Raw genomic sequence first — 18,463 nt, forward strand, 5'->3', positions numbered from 1 at the left:
CAGCAGTCACTATTCTGTGTTACTCCCATCCGAACACCAGTGCCACCCCCTTCGGGGATTATCCGCTGTCTAGTTACCACGATAACGCTATAAAAAATGGACAACGTTAACAGTTGTTACAGCACAGTCCATTTTTCTGATCTGGTAAAAAAATAAAAAGGAAAAACTGCAGAATGCTGAGGTAATCAAAATATAGGCATATATTTATACACTGAGGCTTGTACTGTATACATATACAGCTGATAAGTGGTTGAAAGGCCATTGAAAGGTGCAAATACATCATGCAAAAGTATCAAGTGAACGACTGCGGTCTAAGTAATTTGAGCAAGACATTATTACTAATACTGAAAGGCCACTCCATCATCAGGTGCATCTCAACCAAGAAGATGGGTGACTAATTGCACCAAAATAAAACTTTTAAGTAACTGCACTGCAGTTGAAATAATATTTTACAAAACTATGCATTATCAGCTATTAACATTGAGTGAAAAATTGTGTTTTAGTCTGTCTTTATACTTCAAAACATAGTACATGTCATATGTCTCAATAAATAGAGGTCATATTAAGCTACAGGGCTGGACACATTTGGACATCATCCCATTGGAGGATTAGCTGTAATTACTGTGCAGATATAGCTGAAGCAACATTCACCACTTATTGAAGGGTTCCAACTCACCGTGTATGTGATCACTGCCAACATGCCAATCAAGGTCAAGGAGCTGATGGAGAAAGATAGAGCAGGTAGACCATCTGCAGGGGAAAAGACAAGAGGGCCGTTAGAGATTTGACCCTGGACTGACAGAAATAGCACTGGGCTCTTTGCCACATGGGCAAACTATCTAGAGACTACTTTCTCGTGTGCACTTTGATGGTTTTTCAGTCAACTGTTTGTTGTAAACTGTCAAACTCAACATTATTTGATTATTATTTAGAGCACAAATACTCTCAAGATGCTTCTAAAATGACTTTGTCACACTCTTGTAGACAACTCAATGAAAGAAGACTGTTTGCCGTATTTGCTTTAAATCCCCCCACTGTGCAGAGTGTTGTGTTTCCTGGTGACACACACATTGCTTTAAAACACAAACCAAACCCACTGTTACCAAACTGAAGACAGGAACTAAATGCAAACATTACATCAGCAAGCTAATGTTAGCTACTGTTGCTCAGTTGGCTGACATTTTGGATGGTAAACAATTGCTCTCTTTAATGGGGTGATGAATGGAGTTAATGTGCAACTATTTTATAGCAATTGGTTTCTGTTGTTTCTGAACAAAATATTGTGGGTGAGTAGTTAAAGGACACTCCGCCACTGCAAAGGTCAGTCTGTTCTTCATGTGGAGAGTTTGTATTATTACTCAGCCTTTGAAAAGTTGTACATCTTCCGTGGCCATAGATAAGCTTTGTCAAGTCTGAAGGAAGAACCTTAACAATGTCATAGTGATACTATCAGTGCAATCCAAGCTTCGGTTTGGGAAATCCTGTCTGGGAAAGCCTGTATTTCAAACTGAGAATTGATCTTTAATGAAGTGGGGATTGACCAGGTGAGGAGGATTTTAAGGGATATTACGGCAAATTCTCCAGAGTGGTAAAACTTAAACTAAACAAGGTAACTTTTTATCTGCTGCTGTCATTTTGATGATTCTTCTTTCTTTTTTTTTAATCTGTCTTTGTGAGTCTCTGGGTTTTCTCGGTAACGTGGTGGCATAAATAAAACATCAGCAAAGTCAGTAATGATACCACATTGCCAAATATGAGGCATACATAAATGTAAAATTAGGGTTTTAGTTATTTAGGTGAACTGACCCTTTTTAATGTCTTTAAAAGTGGCAACAGCGCCTAAGAAACTGTTAAGACAAAAATTCATCCCCTCAAACAGAATAACGAGAAATTCTAGAAAGAAAAGTTTTGCATCTCAACCAAACCACACAGCTGAAGCGCGGAACAAAGCCAATCTGGAAGATGCACCTCTCTGGTAATGTTCTGAAGGGGCAGACTATGGTACTCAGTTCCTTGATGGAAAGTGGGACATGCAATTCACAAGGACAAGGATGAGGCATCCTGCTGGTATTCTGGTACTCCTGGGCTTAATGAATGCACTGTAGCAAAGTCTTCCCCTGGAGACACATCTGGTCACCATTTGTTGTCAGCGTTGCCATTTCATACATTGATCATGATCGGTTTTTGAACAGCTGGATCTTTCAATGCATGTAGGTTGAGTTGATGTGTGTCACCTTTGATTGAGGCAGAATGGGGACCACCCACCAGGCAAGGGCAACAGTAGGTGTCACACCAGCTGGAGTTAGAAGACAGGGATTGATGGAGAGACTGATTGCCTCTATCCCGTCAAGATCCCACCTGTTCTTGAGTTCCACGTAAAAAGCTACACAGTTGTCCTGTTATAGATATCCCGCATCCTCACAGCAGCGACTTCATAGTGCCCAACCCACCTGTCAGCATGGACATAGGTGGCTCTCCGCTTGACTTTCTCATTAATAGTGGCATTTGATATGGGACTATTAAGTCAGTATTCAGAGCATATATAATTTGTGTTGTTTATAACATGCATCACATTATTTCACAAGCAGCAGGACAAAGAGGTAGATAATGAAGATAAATTACACGCCTGTTCCCAATTGTATTGTATGTAAAAAGAAAACTTTGAAGTTTGACAGCTGGGTTGAACATTAACATTTGAATAGATGTTTCCTATTCCCATTGCAATTTTGCTGCAATAGTTTGGTGGCGGGTTTGGTAGAATAGACAATGGCTTTATGTTCTGCATGGAAAACATTGTGTCCATAAACTTCACACAAAGTGAAGGATAGATGTTTGCTGCCACTCTTTTTGGTTTCTTGAACAGATTTTCCAGGGATTAAACAGAGAGAATATTTGCTATTGTCTCCACATCTGTACAGCTTCGATTTCGACAGAAAGGGAATGAGGTAGCTCTTATCTCACAATGCATATAGCCCTTCAGGCTTGTGTATATGCATGAGACTTGTACAGATTTATAAAGGAGCTCTTTTAGCCCAAGCCCTCTTCTGTGAAAATGAGTAGGTAGCAGCTCAATGATCAAAGGATGGGATATAGTAGGCAATATGACTGCAACAATGACCACATTCAGACTTCACAGCATGTGGAGGCCAAAGCAAATTTAAGAAAGTCATAAGACACCACCAAAGTTGTTGTTTCTTTGTGTGGTTAAAGCTAAAAAAAAAAAAAAGTTGTACAATTTGTGAAACAGGGTTAGGTAGACGTTTGTGTTTATGAAGATATTTTGAGAATATTGTAGCTCTTACCTCAAAGTTGAGAAACAACTTGAGGGACGGCAGAAAATGTGAAGCAATCAATATTATCTTATCATAGATCTACAGTGTCGCTTCAACTTCTTCACCATTAATCTGTCAACCGGAGCCTCAAATGCATTTAGAAAAAATAAGATACCCAATTCTTACAAATGCTATTTTAAAACTTTGTAAGCAAAACTAAATTTGGACTATGTCTTATGTATGTACAGGGTGGTTTGAATGAATAAAAAAGACTAAATATGCAAAATACTAACTGTCACTTTTGTTTTAGAATTGAACAAGGCGTATGTACTGAGTTTTCTAGAAACAATTCTTGATATATGCATAGTTTAATAAATGTATTCCTATGTTGTCTCATTTGTGACTAATCACAATGCAATGTTTCAAACCTAATTCTTTCAGATTGGATTAAAGGACCCCACCCAGAGATGGAAAAAACATTTGGAAACATGGTATGTTTTTGTCGCTGGTCCGGAATAAAAGTATGATTTGTGATACTGCGCATGCACTACAACAAACAAACCGCTTTAAACATGTATTTTTGTCTCTTGTTTTGTATCGTTTCTTAATTAGTCTATGTATTCTTTGATTATTTATTCATAATACCAGCAAAGGGACGGATTTAAGAACCGTCTCATCATTTCTGTAAACACAGCAGTGCTCAAACATATAACAACTCCAGGCTAATATTGCATTACAGTCTGATTGATATGGTTTAGATTTGCTTATACACAGAGTGTATCCACAAGTGTATTTGTTCTTTTCTCACTAATAATGAGCATCGACGGTGCTTCTTGCGCAAGTGCTCTTCCTAGTTACAGTTAGACGTCCACCCACTCTACTGCACCTTGAGGCATGGCCAAAGACACAAGGTCTTGAATAGCGACAGTAATGGCTTCTGATCTGGAGCACATTTGAGCATCGTAGTAACATGTGTAATGTTGGGACCATTAAAAATGTAGGGGCTTTAATGAACAGTTGTCTCAAAGCAGCCAGCAGGGTTATGTGGCAAAAGTGCATTTCCTTTACTCAATTAACCTCCCATCTGGGGAGAGAAGGGAAGAGGAATTAGAAAAGGGATGATCCCCACATTTCCTCCTCAGCAGCCGAGCTATTTCCCACTGTGCCAAGGGAGGAAGGTTAGGGAGAGCATGTAGGGGTCCACTATAGTGAAGAGAGGCAGATGGTTCAACTTCCTCCTTGATCCCCAGATGGCAAAGGGCCAGAGGACTATTAGGAGTCCACATTTGGCAATGCTCCATTCAATAAGTGAAGATGCTCATGGAGAATTATAACCAGTTAGTTTAATTTATCATAGCACATTGATATTGAGGCTATCAAGCCTCAAATATTGGTACAGTTTTTTAGACATTTTTGTGAAGGCTCGCTGGAAAAGTTGATGAAAAAGTTAATCCACAATACAGAGTGGACATCTGGGAATACTATGTTTGGCTGAAACCTACACAAATCAACATAAAAACTATTTGTGGTGAACATGAATCTATAAAGGCATAAGGTTTTTATATTACCTTACATGCAGTTCCATGGACAGAAAACGTGACTTTGTGATCTGCATGTTGATGCAATCAAGATACACTATATCGGCGCAGAAGTGCCTCAAGGACACGCATTTAACCTTTACTATGCATTTCCAAAGTTATTTGTAATATGAAAATGACCGCACAATCAAAATAAGTAATTGCCAATTACTGTAATTTGGACATCATCAACTGTGGTACATTACAATGTGTTCCCTTGTGCCTAAAACTATTCGATCAGATCTACTTATCATTCAAAAGCTAGGTGTCATATACTAAAGTAATCTACGTCTATTTGACCCTAACCAGCAGTGCATTGATTTTAAACCAGCTAATCTCCATTACTTAGTCTTCTATAAAAACTAAAAATGAGAAACTAATTTTAAAATCGACCAACCTATCAAATAATAAAGTCACAGGGACTTTAAGGAAGAGTGTTGTTTTCTTGCTTTTTGCTTGGTGAAAAATTAAAATTTGTGCAAACCGTCATCATTTTAAGACAAACTGTGTCTTTTTGTTCCATCTGCAATCACACCCCATCTCAACAGATTCAGCAAGAAATAAAGGAAATAAAATCTGGTAGACATGGTGTTACTATGACTACAACTATCTAAGTATGTTCTAAAGATGCAGTACTTACGACTACTTCCAAGCTCCTCAAAAAGGTATTGTACTTTTTCCCATTGGGTGGAATTCTGACCAGGTGGAGGCTCAAGTGGAACAAAGGCTCTGAAAGCAAAGAAACAATAATTTAGCAGAGGTAAGGCACGAAATGCACAGGGTTACTTCTTAGCTGTCACAGCACCCAGTGCACAACATATGCTGAAGTAAAGTCGGCGTACTGTGCGGATGGTTTCAGCAACAGGCGTATATTCCCTATGAGCCACACAAAGATTTTAGACATAAAGAGAACAAATTAAAGAATCACGGTCCATGTTTTTTAATCATTCCACAACAGATGAGCATACACCTGCATCTTTTCTGTGACGGAGAGAGGCAGAACAACACTGTAAGAAAGATAGAGTTCAACTAGTTATGTTGGAAAACAGTAACAATAGCATTTATTTCAATAGAGCACATATACACTTACTTGTAACATCTCTTTCCCACTACACAGACCTTTTATGTCCTATATAATAATAATGCTCAGACAGAAATGGGAAAAGAGGCTTTCACAGTATGTTCTCTTCTCTAGCAACAACACATCTAAGCTCCATGGTAAGTATTTTTTTTCTTTCTTTATCTGCATGCTGTAAAATTGGTCCTGTACCTCTCTCCTTTAAACTGTTTTATTTCTTATTTCAGAATTTTCTTTCACTATTATGCTAACATTATAAATGGTACTGAAATTTAAAAAAAAGCTGAAATAAAAATCCAATAAATGAACTTAATTGTATTATCGCTCATGAATCAAATGAATAATAATCCCGCTTAAAAAAATATGTTCCCTGTTAAAATGTGTTTACAGCAAACATAGGCCATACAAATCATATAAAAAGGAAACTGCAAAATGTTTCATTGATATTTTGATTATCCACCGTGATACTACAGCCCCTTTGAAAAACATTAATTTATCTTCTCAACTCTTTAAATGATTTGAAAAAGGAACAAAACTAAACAGAACAACTAAAGTTTGATAGCCTTCTACATGTAGTAGTATAAATCTTGACAGTCATGACCTGCCAAATATGCAATTTGTCTATCACATTGTACTTGTGACTCTGCTCCTTCCTCGCAACAAACAAATGTCCTGATTGATGATTTTACCACCAGGTGTCAAGTAAATTTTTCTAACATCAGATCAGCACTTTTTTGCTCAAACATTTAGATACCTTGAATCTTTAAACCCATTTCCTTGAAGAGGTAAATGATCTAGCATTTTGTTCATTGTAAAAAGTTCCCTCACATCCCGTTAGCTCCTAATTACATGAATCAATAATACTGAATACATTTTGCCATTTAGACCCATCAATCACAGAGACAAACCTACTGAATGTCCAAAGTTTCCTTTTAAATCATAAGTTCTAGATAAATAGAGATACATACATAAATTGTATCTGAACAGCTCTTTGATGATGTGGGGAAAAAACTGAGAAACGTGTTTTTCAACACTTCAGAAAGAGCACTTCTTAGGACTAACATTTCTATTTATGCAAGCTAAAGGGGGGGTAAAGGGTCAACGGTATTGATGCTCACTTTCAGTGGAGACTTTGATTCCATTAATCATGAAATAGTTTTCCATCCATTAATCTTCCTTGACAGACAGCAGAGAAATATGGCGCTCTGTGAATCTGCTAGGATTCTTTTAGTAAGTTAAAAAACTGGAGAAAAAGTAAAACAGATAAACAACCTTCACCAGGGGAGGGAAAAGACATTAGATCAGCATCTCAAAGACTTCCCTTTGCCTAACATGAAAAAAAAACTCCAGGTCTCAAAAGGCCTCATCTGCCCCACTACCACGTGGATGCCCTCAGGGCTCCACACTTAATCTTTTTGGAATAAATGCGTTTCTGTTTGGTCATGTTAGGTGTCATTTTTCATTTCAGTGTCTGCTGTAGGAAATAATAACTTTCGCAAAGGTATTTTCTTAGGATAGGAAAAATAATTTAGAAATATTAATGCTTTTGCCTATATGAAACAACAACAACAGTTTTAAAATAGTGACATACTCTGGTCATCTGACAGAGCTCAACTTGAGTTGCCAAGGTTTGGGGAAAAAAAAGTCTTTGAATGGACCTACAGTAGTGGAAGGTGCTACCATCCAAACTTCTTAATCGCATTGATCAATATTATTCAGATCAACATAATATTAGACTAAGATAAGTTATTTGCAAAAGCAAAAATGAAGACAGTAACAGTGAAAGATTAGTGGGAATTTAAGGAGTTTACCACCTTCAAGGTACAAAGACAACAGATAAAAGACATCAAGAAAAGACCCACTGAGTTAGCAGTCACTGAACTCAATCAGTATGTCTCCCTGTATCAGAAAAGCAGGACCAGATAAAATCTATCATAAAATCAAAAGTCCACAGCAACAATTGCCAGAACAAAGCGGTGGTCAAAGTGGGGCCAAATTGCTTCTGTCAATAAAAAAGTCCTAGCAACCAAACTTTAAGCTGTTACAACGTATAGTCGTGCGTCCTTTATTTCTCCAAAGTAGGTAAGCCTTTCTCCAATGCACCGCGTAATGGTTGAGAGAGCACAGTCCATTGTGTAGAATTAACTCCAGCTAGCTGATGTCATGGCTGCAAAGAAATGTCCTGGTGCAGGACACAACCAGCACAAAAAAAAAATCAGTAAATAGGACATGGCTGAAAATGTGCTTTAATATAGATTTGCAAGTATAACATACAATGTAAAAAATTCACCCGAACTTAACATTCCCTCCGCATGTGCTTAGTGTATAGCGGAAATTCAAAGAATCTAGTTTAGAATCAGAGAAGACAAGATCAAATCAGACAAGAATACTCCTATATTTAGACAGTCTGTAGTGTCTTTTTCTCCTGAATAGCTTATCGTGGCCAGACAAATGGTACCGCAGCTGTTTGAAGGGTTCCTCCTCTCATTAAATGAACACAATGACGTATCCACACCCCTTTCCACCTATAGTGTACTGAAGCGGAAGACGCCATCCATGTCTCCAACTTACCCAATTAAAAGGAGGGCTACGCAGACAATGGCGAATCCAATTGTGTACTTCAGAGCATTCTTCACTTGCTGTAATAGAAGAAGAAAATGAAACAGGTTAATCACAGCCATGAAGTGAAAAATTATTATTCATTATTCGTGAGGGAAAGGGGGTCATACGGCATTTAGCTAAGACCTATAGTGAGTCAGTGTAGATCCAGTTTGACCTGGCAGAGATAACATGTCACTCCCACTGCTATTCAAGGTGCTTTTAAAGTAACAATACAAAAGACCTCTCTGTCTGTTAGAGAAAGTGCCTCTGTCAGCTCAAAACTGACACACTGAAAGGAGAAAAGGCACTATGTGTTAGCTGTGGTTTGGTACATCACTCACAAAAAGACATAAAGATAGGGCATAAAGATAGCCCATAATGTACAGTATGAATGCAGTGGTAGAAAATCTTGCCACAATATCCTTTTAACGGTAGAATATATGATTTACATATGAACTCATTTTAATAATGTTTTGGGTCAATACAAATTGGAAGGATGGACATTTGCTATCATTGTTTGTCATGTAGGATGTTCAACTGGGTGCAATCAAATGTGTTCATGTTGATTTAAGCTGGATGGGAAGGGAAATGACCTTAAGACATTTTCCATTAAGAAATTGGTCAGCCACACATGAATCATCTAAATGAAATTTGAATTTCTCAGAACTGCTTGTAAGGAGCTATAGTGCTGTTTAGAAAGGTGCATTCTTACCGAGCATCTGTTCACGTTATCATCATCCCTTTCTTCGTAGTAGAAATAGACAAAGGGGATCCATAGGAAGACACAGAATAGTATGATGGAATAAAGTGCTACATGGAAACAAAAGAAGAATACAAAACCAAGAATTAGTCAACGACACATTAAATATCCATACAAGCATAAAGCATGACATCATTTATCATGTTGCTCAAATGTGAAATTGTTGCAGTGCATTTATGACAAGTACTGAACATGCATAAGTACAGGTTCTATGTAACTCAATACAAGTGTATATTACTGAGGGATGTACCCTGTTCATCCCTTTGAAATTATGTTGAATTGTCTGTGACAATCTTAATGCAATGAACACTTTTCATTGAAGAACATGCTTTTATTTCTCTTATCAGCTCAAACCAGTCATGAACTGATAAAAAATGCCCACTTTCCGCCAGACCATTTATTTTATTTAGTTATTTTAACAGCAGTTGTGAAAACTCAATAACATCATTCAGCAGCGTGAGTAGCACGCCAAAGAATCTCTGCCGACAATATGACCCCATTCTTAAAATTAATTATTTAAGCAACATTGATACCACAGTGAAACAATAAGTAACTTACACTCAGTCATCAATAAATAAATGTGTGTAATAGTACACATCACAATAGGTTCTTCCATGAACCCAAATTGTCCTTTTAGTCATCAACACTATCATATATTACTTCTCTCTTTTCTGAATTTTCTTAATTTGTCTCGTGCCAAAATATTTTTTATGTTGCTGTCCAATGTCACATGGGTGACTATCGGGCATTACTTTAAGTTGTTAGTTTGACACTTTGGGCAGTTAGATATGTGTGAATTAATGAACAATATAAGTACAAATATATACATTTGTTTCACATCATATAACTTCACAATGATCAAAATTGCATTGTTATGCAGCAATTTCCTGCTACTTAATAAGAAAACAAAGGCTATAGTGCTTATGCTACATGCTTCTGCAATTCACATCAGCTGAGCAAAGTAGACACCCAGCGTAGTTCAAGCAAAGAAAAAACTACCTACAGTGCCCTTGCTCGGACCATACACATCTCTGCACGCTGCCTTCATTTTGACTACGAACCTGTAGAGTTTTGTGAGAGACCAGGGGCAAATCAGGCCGGGGGCGTGAAATGGGGTTGCTAATGGCTTCTTCCCAACCTCCAACCCCAAAGAAATGATCTCTGAGGAAGCTTGGGGCAAGCTTCCATCAGAAGTAGTTTACCACGGAAGAAATGTACAGGGGATGTTTGGGCATTATAAATGTTATTATAAAGAGGTCCATCACAGCCCACTTTGCAGAGCTTCATGTATGAATTTAAAGGTTACTAAAGTGGTTTAGCCACTTTAGTAACGTAAAGTAAAGTAATAGTTTAGAAATTGCTCCAAAATTTAAAAAAAATTAAAATCAGTACCTTATTTAATTTATTGCTTAAGATGCTCATATCAACGCCAAAATAATGCATATGCGATCATATGCATTATTATTCTTCCTGCCTATTTGTTAGTGACAGTCATCTATTTCTGTTCTGTATAAGTTTATCTAACAATATTAATGGTGTTTTATAGGATTTGTGTTCTCTATTTTGTTTAAACGTTACAAGAGTTACAATGTCTGCAGGACAGTAGCAGTGGGCTATAAGTCATTATTAAATCCAAAATGTTGCACACAAATCATAAATGCTTACATTCAGCCCAGCAGCATAATCATCATGGATCCCTCAAAAACCTTACCAATTAGTTTTCTGCCTGGCTGGTCAAAACAAAAACAGGCAAACACATATAATTAAGATTGAGTTAACTAGTTTGTTCTGTTCAATTCAGACAACAAGTTATATATCTTTTTCAAAATAGAAACATGTATGATTGCCTGTAAACTCTCCCACCAGGACATTAATGTATGATTGGTTATGGTTATTTTATTTGTATTTAACAGTTTATCAAGGTAAATGTATTCATGCTGATCTTCTAGTCTCTTTAGGACTGCTGCTTTCTAAACCGTAGGGTAAGAAGTTGAGGTTCAACAAGGCAGAAGCTGATGTTAGCCAGCTATCAAAGTTTGAAAACGGTGTCTGTAAATGTTTGACAAGACTTCCAGGGTTGAATAATTCAATTGACTTCCTCTTGGGACCAAAACCATACTCAAACAACCGATTACAATTGAAAGCCAATTCATCAAAAGCAGTCTTTATGCATTCTTTATACAGCTGTTTTCCCTATTATGTGCTTTCTGAAAAAGCCGGTTATTAATAATATGGGGTGTGTTTTGAGTAAAAGAAGAATGCTGCCGCTTCTGTTCTGACTGTAATCCAGAGCACTGAGCAACTGATTCAAATAAGCATTTGTATTTCAACACATTATCCTTGTATGAATGGTGTGTTGAATATTGCTTTGGGCAAAACTCACAAAGCAGGTAAGCATTAGTACCATTTTGATGTTGACCAATGCCATAGAAAAAAGCCATCTGCATCAGAAAATGATTTCCTTCTAAAGCCATTAATCTTCTCTATGAATGGTCACAGTGGACTCAATACACCTGTCCTTGGTAAAAAAAAAAAAAAAAAAAAGCTCGCTGTTCTCTGATCTAAGCTTTTTTGTTTGTTTGATTCTTCTAGTGCAAGATGCTTTTTTTAAGAGAAGAGACCAAAATCCAAATGCATTAGAAATGCATAGAGCGAAGGTGAGGCAAAAAACACTTAAATAGAAATATTCTATTTCAAGCTGGAGTTTGCTTTCTCAGCAAATGGATGTTGGTGAAGGCAGCCCAGATGACCCCAAAATAACCCAAAGAATAGCATGTCACAAAGATGTGCTCAACAACTTGGGTGGCAACGAGCAATGCCTCCTTGAGGCGATAATGGTTATCACTAGTGTGCGTCACATTGTGACGCGAAATAAATAAAAGAATGTGCAGGGAGAAAAACTGCTTATGACAACAACATATATTTTTACTTAGATTTATAGATACATATAGATTTGGTATGACTGTGGTACTTTTGCATTTATAAGTTTGGTCGCAAAGTAAAGTCAGGTTAATTAAATACAATCAAAACAGAGTTCAAACCATTAATGTATCAAAGATTCAAGCTTACGCATAAAAAAAAAGACTGAAAATATGACATTATAGCATAATAAACTACACAAACATTGTGAATTGAAAAATTGTTCTCGATAAACATTGAACTATAACATCAGTACCACAGTTCAAATGCAAAGTGCATGTGGCAAACAACCTTTACATATCAGTCAAGAATTCATGGCCGCGAGCAAGTACCAACATGCCCCGATGTGAGTTGGACTATATTTCACAAAATGCTCACTCTGCCGCAGACAAATGAATGTCATTGTATAAGTGGCTTGCTTTTTGCCAGCTGTGATTGTGACAAGGCATTACTTTCAATAAACACATGCTCATTGCTCCACTAACGTATCCATTTACACTCATTTACAGCCAGACAAACTGAGTTTAGGATGACACTAGGAGCCAATAAATGCAAGCCATGCACAGTATGCAGCCACTGGAATATGCTTGTGGCTTAAAGCAATTGGTAATATTAATCATAACACCATGAATATTAAGATACTGAGAGAATAGGTCATACTGCTTTACCATGTATCATCCATTACTCTCTGAGCAGATCTACTGGGAAGAACGCCTGGCCAGGGATAGAAGTTTAGTACATTTATTCCACTGACAGAGCGTAGAGAATAAATAATTGATTGTCCGCCCTTAACCCTTTATATAGTTTTTATGTTCAAATATAGCATATACCCCAATTGGGGAAAATAACAAATGAAAAGAAACATATTTTGAAAGCTTTTGTGAGAGACTTATGTATAGCTTATGTTCGCTGATTCTGCATCTAGTATCTTGAGTGTCCGGCAACATATTACTCCAATTTATTGCCATCTGCTTGAAAATGGACTGTCACAAAATGAAACATGCTGTTGTCATATTCTATGATTTTGTTTCACTTCATAGCCCAATGGCATGTTTGGTTTGGTTGAAAAGCAGCCAGCGTATACCCAGCAGGACAAATGGACTCCACAGGGCTCCTTGTGCATTGTTGCAGGAAGTAGGGCCCATCAATTTCTGAGAGTAGCCTTAAAGGATACGAATAGTGAGCCTATACAGAATATCTTCTTTATAGGAACAACATTGTAATGCATCACATTATCAATTGGTTCCTGAGCTAAAAGTCAAGTGGATCTGAAACATTATTTCTATGGCTTTATTTAACACAGACAACCTTCCTCGAAAGACAGTTCACAGAAATTGTTTTGCTATTGTTTAATTCTGCACCATGTTATCTGACAGAGTAGAAAATAAATAATTGATCACCCCCCCCCCCCCACACACACACACACACACACACACTCCCCTCCTTTATATAGTTATTGTGTTCAAATATAGCATGGACCCTGATTTAATCATAAGGGACGCAAAAACAAATTCAAGAAACATATTTTGTTTTTAGGAGAGGTGTCTATAAAAGCCTTCATCTACCAATGGAGTGCCAGCTGGGGAAATAATGTGAGGACATCAACATAGGCTGTAGTCAATACCTCATTATATTTTAATAATAATTTGTGGCAGTTTGCAACAATTACAAACGATCAATCAGAGCAGTAGTTTCACTCTTAATGAGAAACATTAGAGTCTGGTCCTCACCTTACTGTGGCTCTCCACTGAGACATTAGCACCTTGCAGACAGGCAAAAAGTATGACATTTTTAGTGAAATTAAATGCCAAGGGGGATTTCACACAGAAACACTGACTCTAACAAAGGACTCTAGAGACTGATGAAAATATGTCTGTATAGATACTTGCTAGAAAGTATGATACTCTTTTCAGTTAAAAAAAACTCAGAGAAGACTATATTTCTTTGAGGGGAAGACATGGGATAAAACACAAGTGAATATTGGAGCTCAATTTGACAGATAGCAAGAATGAATCCAAATGTGACACCTGTGTTGCTCTGCTTTTGTTGGAGAAGTGAGTAAACAGATGTTTGCTAACATTCAAGACAAAAGGAACTTCATAAGATGATGGATTATCAAGGCTCATTGCTGCGGGTAGGTTTTGGAGTCATTCTTAAAGCCACTTAGTGCATTTCTTTGGCTGTATTTTCCTTTCATTCGGCACAGGGCTGTGTAGAAACAGACAGGAGAAAGGTCCCATGGCTGGAATCAAACCAGGGACGCCGCAGGTGCATAGCATGTGCTGTGTTTGGCTACCAAGGCACATTGTAAATTGCTGCTTTGAACTATATTTACAATCTGTACATACAACCAAGAAAGAGTGGTGCTAAATCAACACTTTCACATTTCACTTTCCATGTGGACCATGCAAATGTCGAATACATTATTAGTATTTTAATATCAAACTCAAATTACATGACAGAACCAAAACCAACATGGTCAGTCATGGTCAGAAGTTTGCAACCTCTGTCATGACAAAGTCCTATGCAACAGTAATAGCGCATGTGCTGAGACATCTCTACACTTTCCAAAGAAAAAAGGAAGCTTGCATGTTTTGGGCCAACAGAAATCTGTAGAACTCAGATTGGTAAACCCAGGTAAATCCAGACTTCTAAACGACTATGTGGAAACATATAGCCTATGTTCGCTGATTCTGCATATAGTATCTCGAGTGTCCAGCCACATCTGGTTTGTTGCCATCAGCTTAACAATGGACTGTCACAGAATGAAACATGCTGTTGTCATATTCTATGATTTTGTTTCACTTCATAGCCCAATGGCATGTTTGGTTTGGTTGAAAAGCAGCCAGCGTATACCCAGCAGGACAAATGGACTCCACAGGGCTCCTTGTGCATTGTTGCAGGAAGTAGGGCCCATCAATTTCTGAGAGTAGCCTTGAAGGATATGAATAGTGAGCCTATACAGAATACCTTCTTTAAAGGAACAACATTGTAATGCATCACATTATCAATTGGTTCCTGAGCTAAAAGTTAAGTGGATCCAAAACATTATTTCTATGGCTTCATTGAGCATAATCAACCATCTTCAAAAGACAGTTAAAAGAAAATGTTTTGTTATTGTTTTATGCTTCACCATGTTTTCTGACAGAAGATATAATACAAATAAAAACAATATCAGCCCGATATCAAATTAAAAGTGGGGGTTGACGATTCAAATATTAAGTCAAACATGTTTGTGTTGGATTTGCAGTGTTAGACATCACAGCTTACATCCATGGTTAAATACACGATCATGCCTCAACTTTTAAATATAATTAGGACTGTCAGCTGAGAAGAGAGGATACTTAATCCTCACTTTAAAACAGACAACCTCTAACATGCATATGTTAGCACCTAATCGTGTCTTCCAAAGTGTAGAGGAGATTGTGTATTATTTATTTTTTCTGTATTGTGCAGAGTAAAATCCACACGTTTATGCGTTACTGGTTATTAAAATATGAAATGTTAAAATTAATACATTTGAGAGAAAAAAAATGTCTGCATTCAGAGTAAGTTTTCATTAACCTTGTCTTCCTATTGGGTTTATGTGCAGTACTGGAAATGTTTATGATGAAGTGATGATATTCAGCATGCGTGTTGTAATAGATCTGCTTTTAATGATATCAACTTTGTAGCCTGATTGATTGATTCTTCTTCAGATGAAATAATTTTCCTTTCAAAGATCAGTTGATAGAAACACTTATCAATGAGTTACTTTCTTAAAACATATTTGCTTTAACAGTGAGAGGTGTTCACTCACTCAAAGAAGCTTTGGTGATAGCTTTAAAATGTTTTACCACAAGAGTATTAAATGTATGGATGAAGCAGTATTAAGCTGGACTAAAGCAATAATAATAAAGTGGGCAGACATATTGGTATAATATTGAATATTAGAGATTGACCAGCACATCAGAATGGCAAACATTATATTAGCTTACTACATATGTATTGGTATTGCTGTATTTGGAAGACGATGATTAACATGCAATATTAAAAGTATTTATATTGCCTCTCAACAGCTCTCAACATGGCAACGACTGAGACAACGGCTTACAGCTAACTGTGCTAAGAGCGCTAAAAGAACAAACTATAGCTACAATGCTGACAGAGCCAACGATGTTTACCTGCGCTACGCTTCTCAGATGATGCTATCTTAGAGGTGAAGCGCTATCGGTTGAGGTTTTTGCAAATAGTGGGAAGAAAACTTTCTTTTGTTTCTTTTGCACACTGTTCTCATCGAACTGCCCTTCAAAATAAAACTGTAAGTTTCAATGTTTTCAGAATGCTCTCAAAAGAAGCACCAGACCCCTTTCCTCGAATTCAATCAGCACATGTAGGCGAGGTGGACAAGAATGACAGACAGAAAGAAAGTACTTGCAGGATATTTACAAGAAGATTGCATCCTCTCTAACTTTTCCCCTACATATGGCATTAAAAAGGCAAAGCGAGAGAGCCAATGACTTATTTAAAAGGTCCCAGGGGTATTTTGCCCTGTTGCTTAAGGGCCTTATGCATCACTGCTTTGAAGTACTAAGCAGTTCAAGGAAATGTATAAATGGACAGAGGCTGAAATTGAAAGGCTTTCAAACTTAGGGATCGTCAAAGATCACAAAAAGCTATTTGGGCTCTAAAAGGAAGTGGGTGTTTCAGTTACCAACATGTATATTTTCTGTTAGGGTAGATTGTATCTGATAGTACACTACATAACATGTACCAACTGCTGTGTTTATTCTCTACAGTAAAATGGTAACATTTAACTAGGACAGAATATTTTCACTTCCTGTTTTTTGGCATTAGTATACGTTCTGATGGAGACGTTTTCTCCTCATCACAGGTACACTGATTTTTGCTCACACTCAAACTGCATTCTGATGCAATTAACTGTCCTCGTGCCCTCACAGATGAATGGGTGTATCTGTGGAAGATGCAACTCAACTGAAATGCATTTTCTTGACCTACTTATGATGTTACTGGTAACATGTACTGTAGCCTTCACAAGAGAAGGAGTCTGAATAACTGTGAGCTTTCACAGAAATTGATTACACAAAAGGGTTCAAAATAACCGATAAATACCACAATGTCATTCAATTGTTATTCAGTATGTATAATTGTGTAGATAAAAACAAATGTATACAAAACAGGAAAAAAATAAAATAATTGTGCCCTATTATCATTACCCTGCTATACTATATTGTCTCCAGTGTGAAAACAATGTGCTTGTAAAACTATGCGGGGCAATTATACAGCAGAAAAGTGAATTCAAGACTGCTGCAGAAATGTTGACAGTGTCATATAGTAAGGTTTGATTTAATGCTCATGTTCAGAGAATAATGCATACATTTCTGAAACAACTGAGAAAAATCTACTAAATGACAGTTGTGGCAGGCCATCAAATTGTTCCAGAAATTACTTAATAATGCAGATTGGACATGCTTAAAATTTTGATCACTACTGAATACAATCACCTTGAAGTAAAACATGCTCAAGTCGAAGAAATAGGAGATCTTGATGTCAAACCTGTCGTTATTCCATTCGTGAATAGACAAATGGAGAGTGCTGTCAAACATGGCCTTAAAGAAAATTCAACTTTAAAGGTTAGATGTGTAAGGAGACACACATGGAGCTTGGTCTCCACCTACTGGCAAATAAAAAAGCAATGCCCCTTAAACAGGAGAGAGGAATCAGTGTCTGGTTCTACAGAAACATCAATAACAGAATGGTTAAATGGACTAAAAAGAAAAATAGCCAGAATTAGATTATCATACCTTCTTCAACAATGTATGCCTTTGCTCAAATTACAGTCTTCTCAAAATGTCACAAACACCTTTAACTATTCACATAGATATGCATCATGAATGTGCACCATTTTACTGAATGTGTAAAGTATGTACTTGAGTTAGCTAACTGCAAATGATCACAATCAGTAGTCACATTTAACTTAATATATGATATTATAAATACATCATGTTATTTGGTATACCTGAGCTAATGAATGCATTTGCAATATTTTAAAATGCACTGTAACATCATTCCCAATATATGCTTTAAGGAACTTTGCACAACATCAATACAATCAGGAAGGCAATCAGCAATTTTTTCTGGAAGACTCCATTTTTTTTTATTTTTTTTTTACAAGCACTCAACCTTCCTTATCAACAGCCAAAGGTTACAAGACCACAACAAATTTGCAGGCAGATGATTCTGCACCACACACTCC

The 18,463-nt window shown here is 37.1% G+C and overlaps 1 protein-coding gene across 1 annotated transcript in view; it reads right to left on the minus strand.

Annotated features, from left to right (window-relative positions):
• The window catches only part of lmbrd1 (LMBR1 domain containing 1), a 48,467-nt gene that overhangs the window by 22,821 nt on the left and 7,183 nt on the right, over positions 1-18,463 (minus strand). Inside the window, exons 4-7 of the mRNA XM_068568775.1 lie at positions 9,241-9,338; positions 8,499-8,566; positions 5,490-5,578; positions 677-750 (exon numbers count right to left, since the gene is read on the minus strand). Coding sequence (XP_068424876.1) covers positions 677-750; positions 5,490-5,578; positions 8,499-8,566; positions 9,241-9,338 — 329 coding nt within the window. The remainder of the gene's footprint in view (positions 1-676; positions 751-5,489; positions 5,579-8,498; positions 8,567-9,240; positions 9,339-18,463) is intronic.

The sequence above is a fragment of the Clinocottus analis genome, unplaced genomic scaffold, assembly GCF_023055335.1.
Source record: "Clinocottus analis isolate CAN_PGR_092001 unplaced genomic scaffold, fCliAna1.0.p SCAF_8, whole genome shotgun sequence".
In the NCBI taxonomy this organism is placed as follows: Eukaryota; Metazoa; Chordata; class Actinopteri; order Perciformes; family Cottidae; genus Clinocottus; species Clinocottus analis.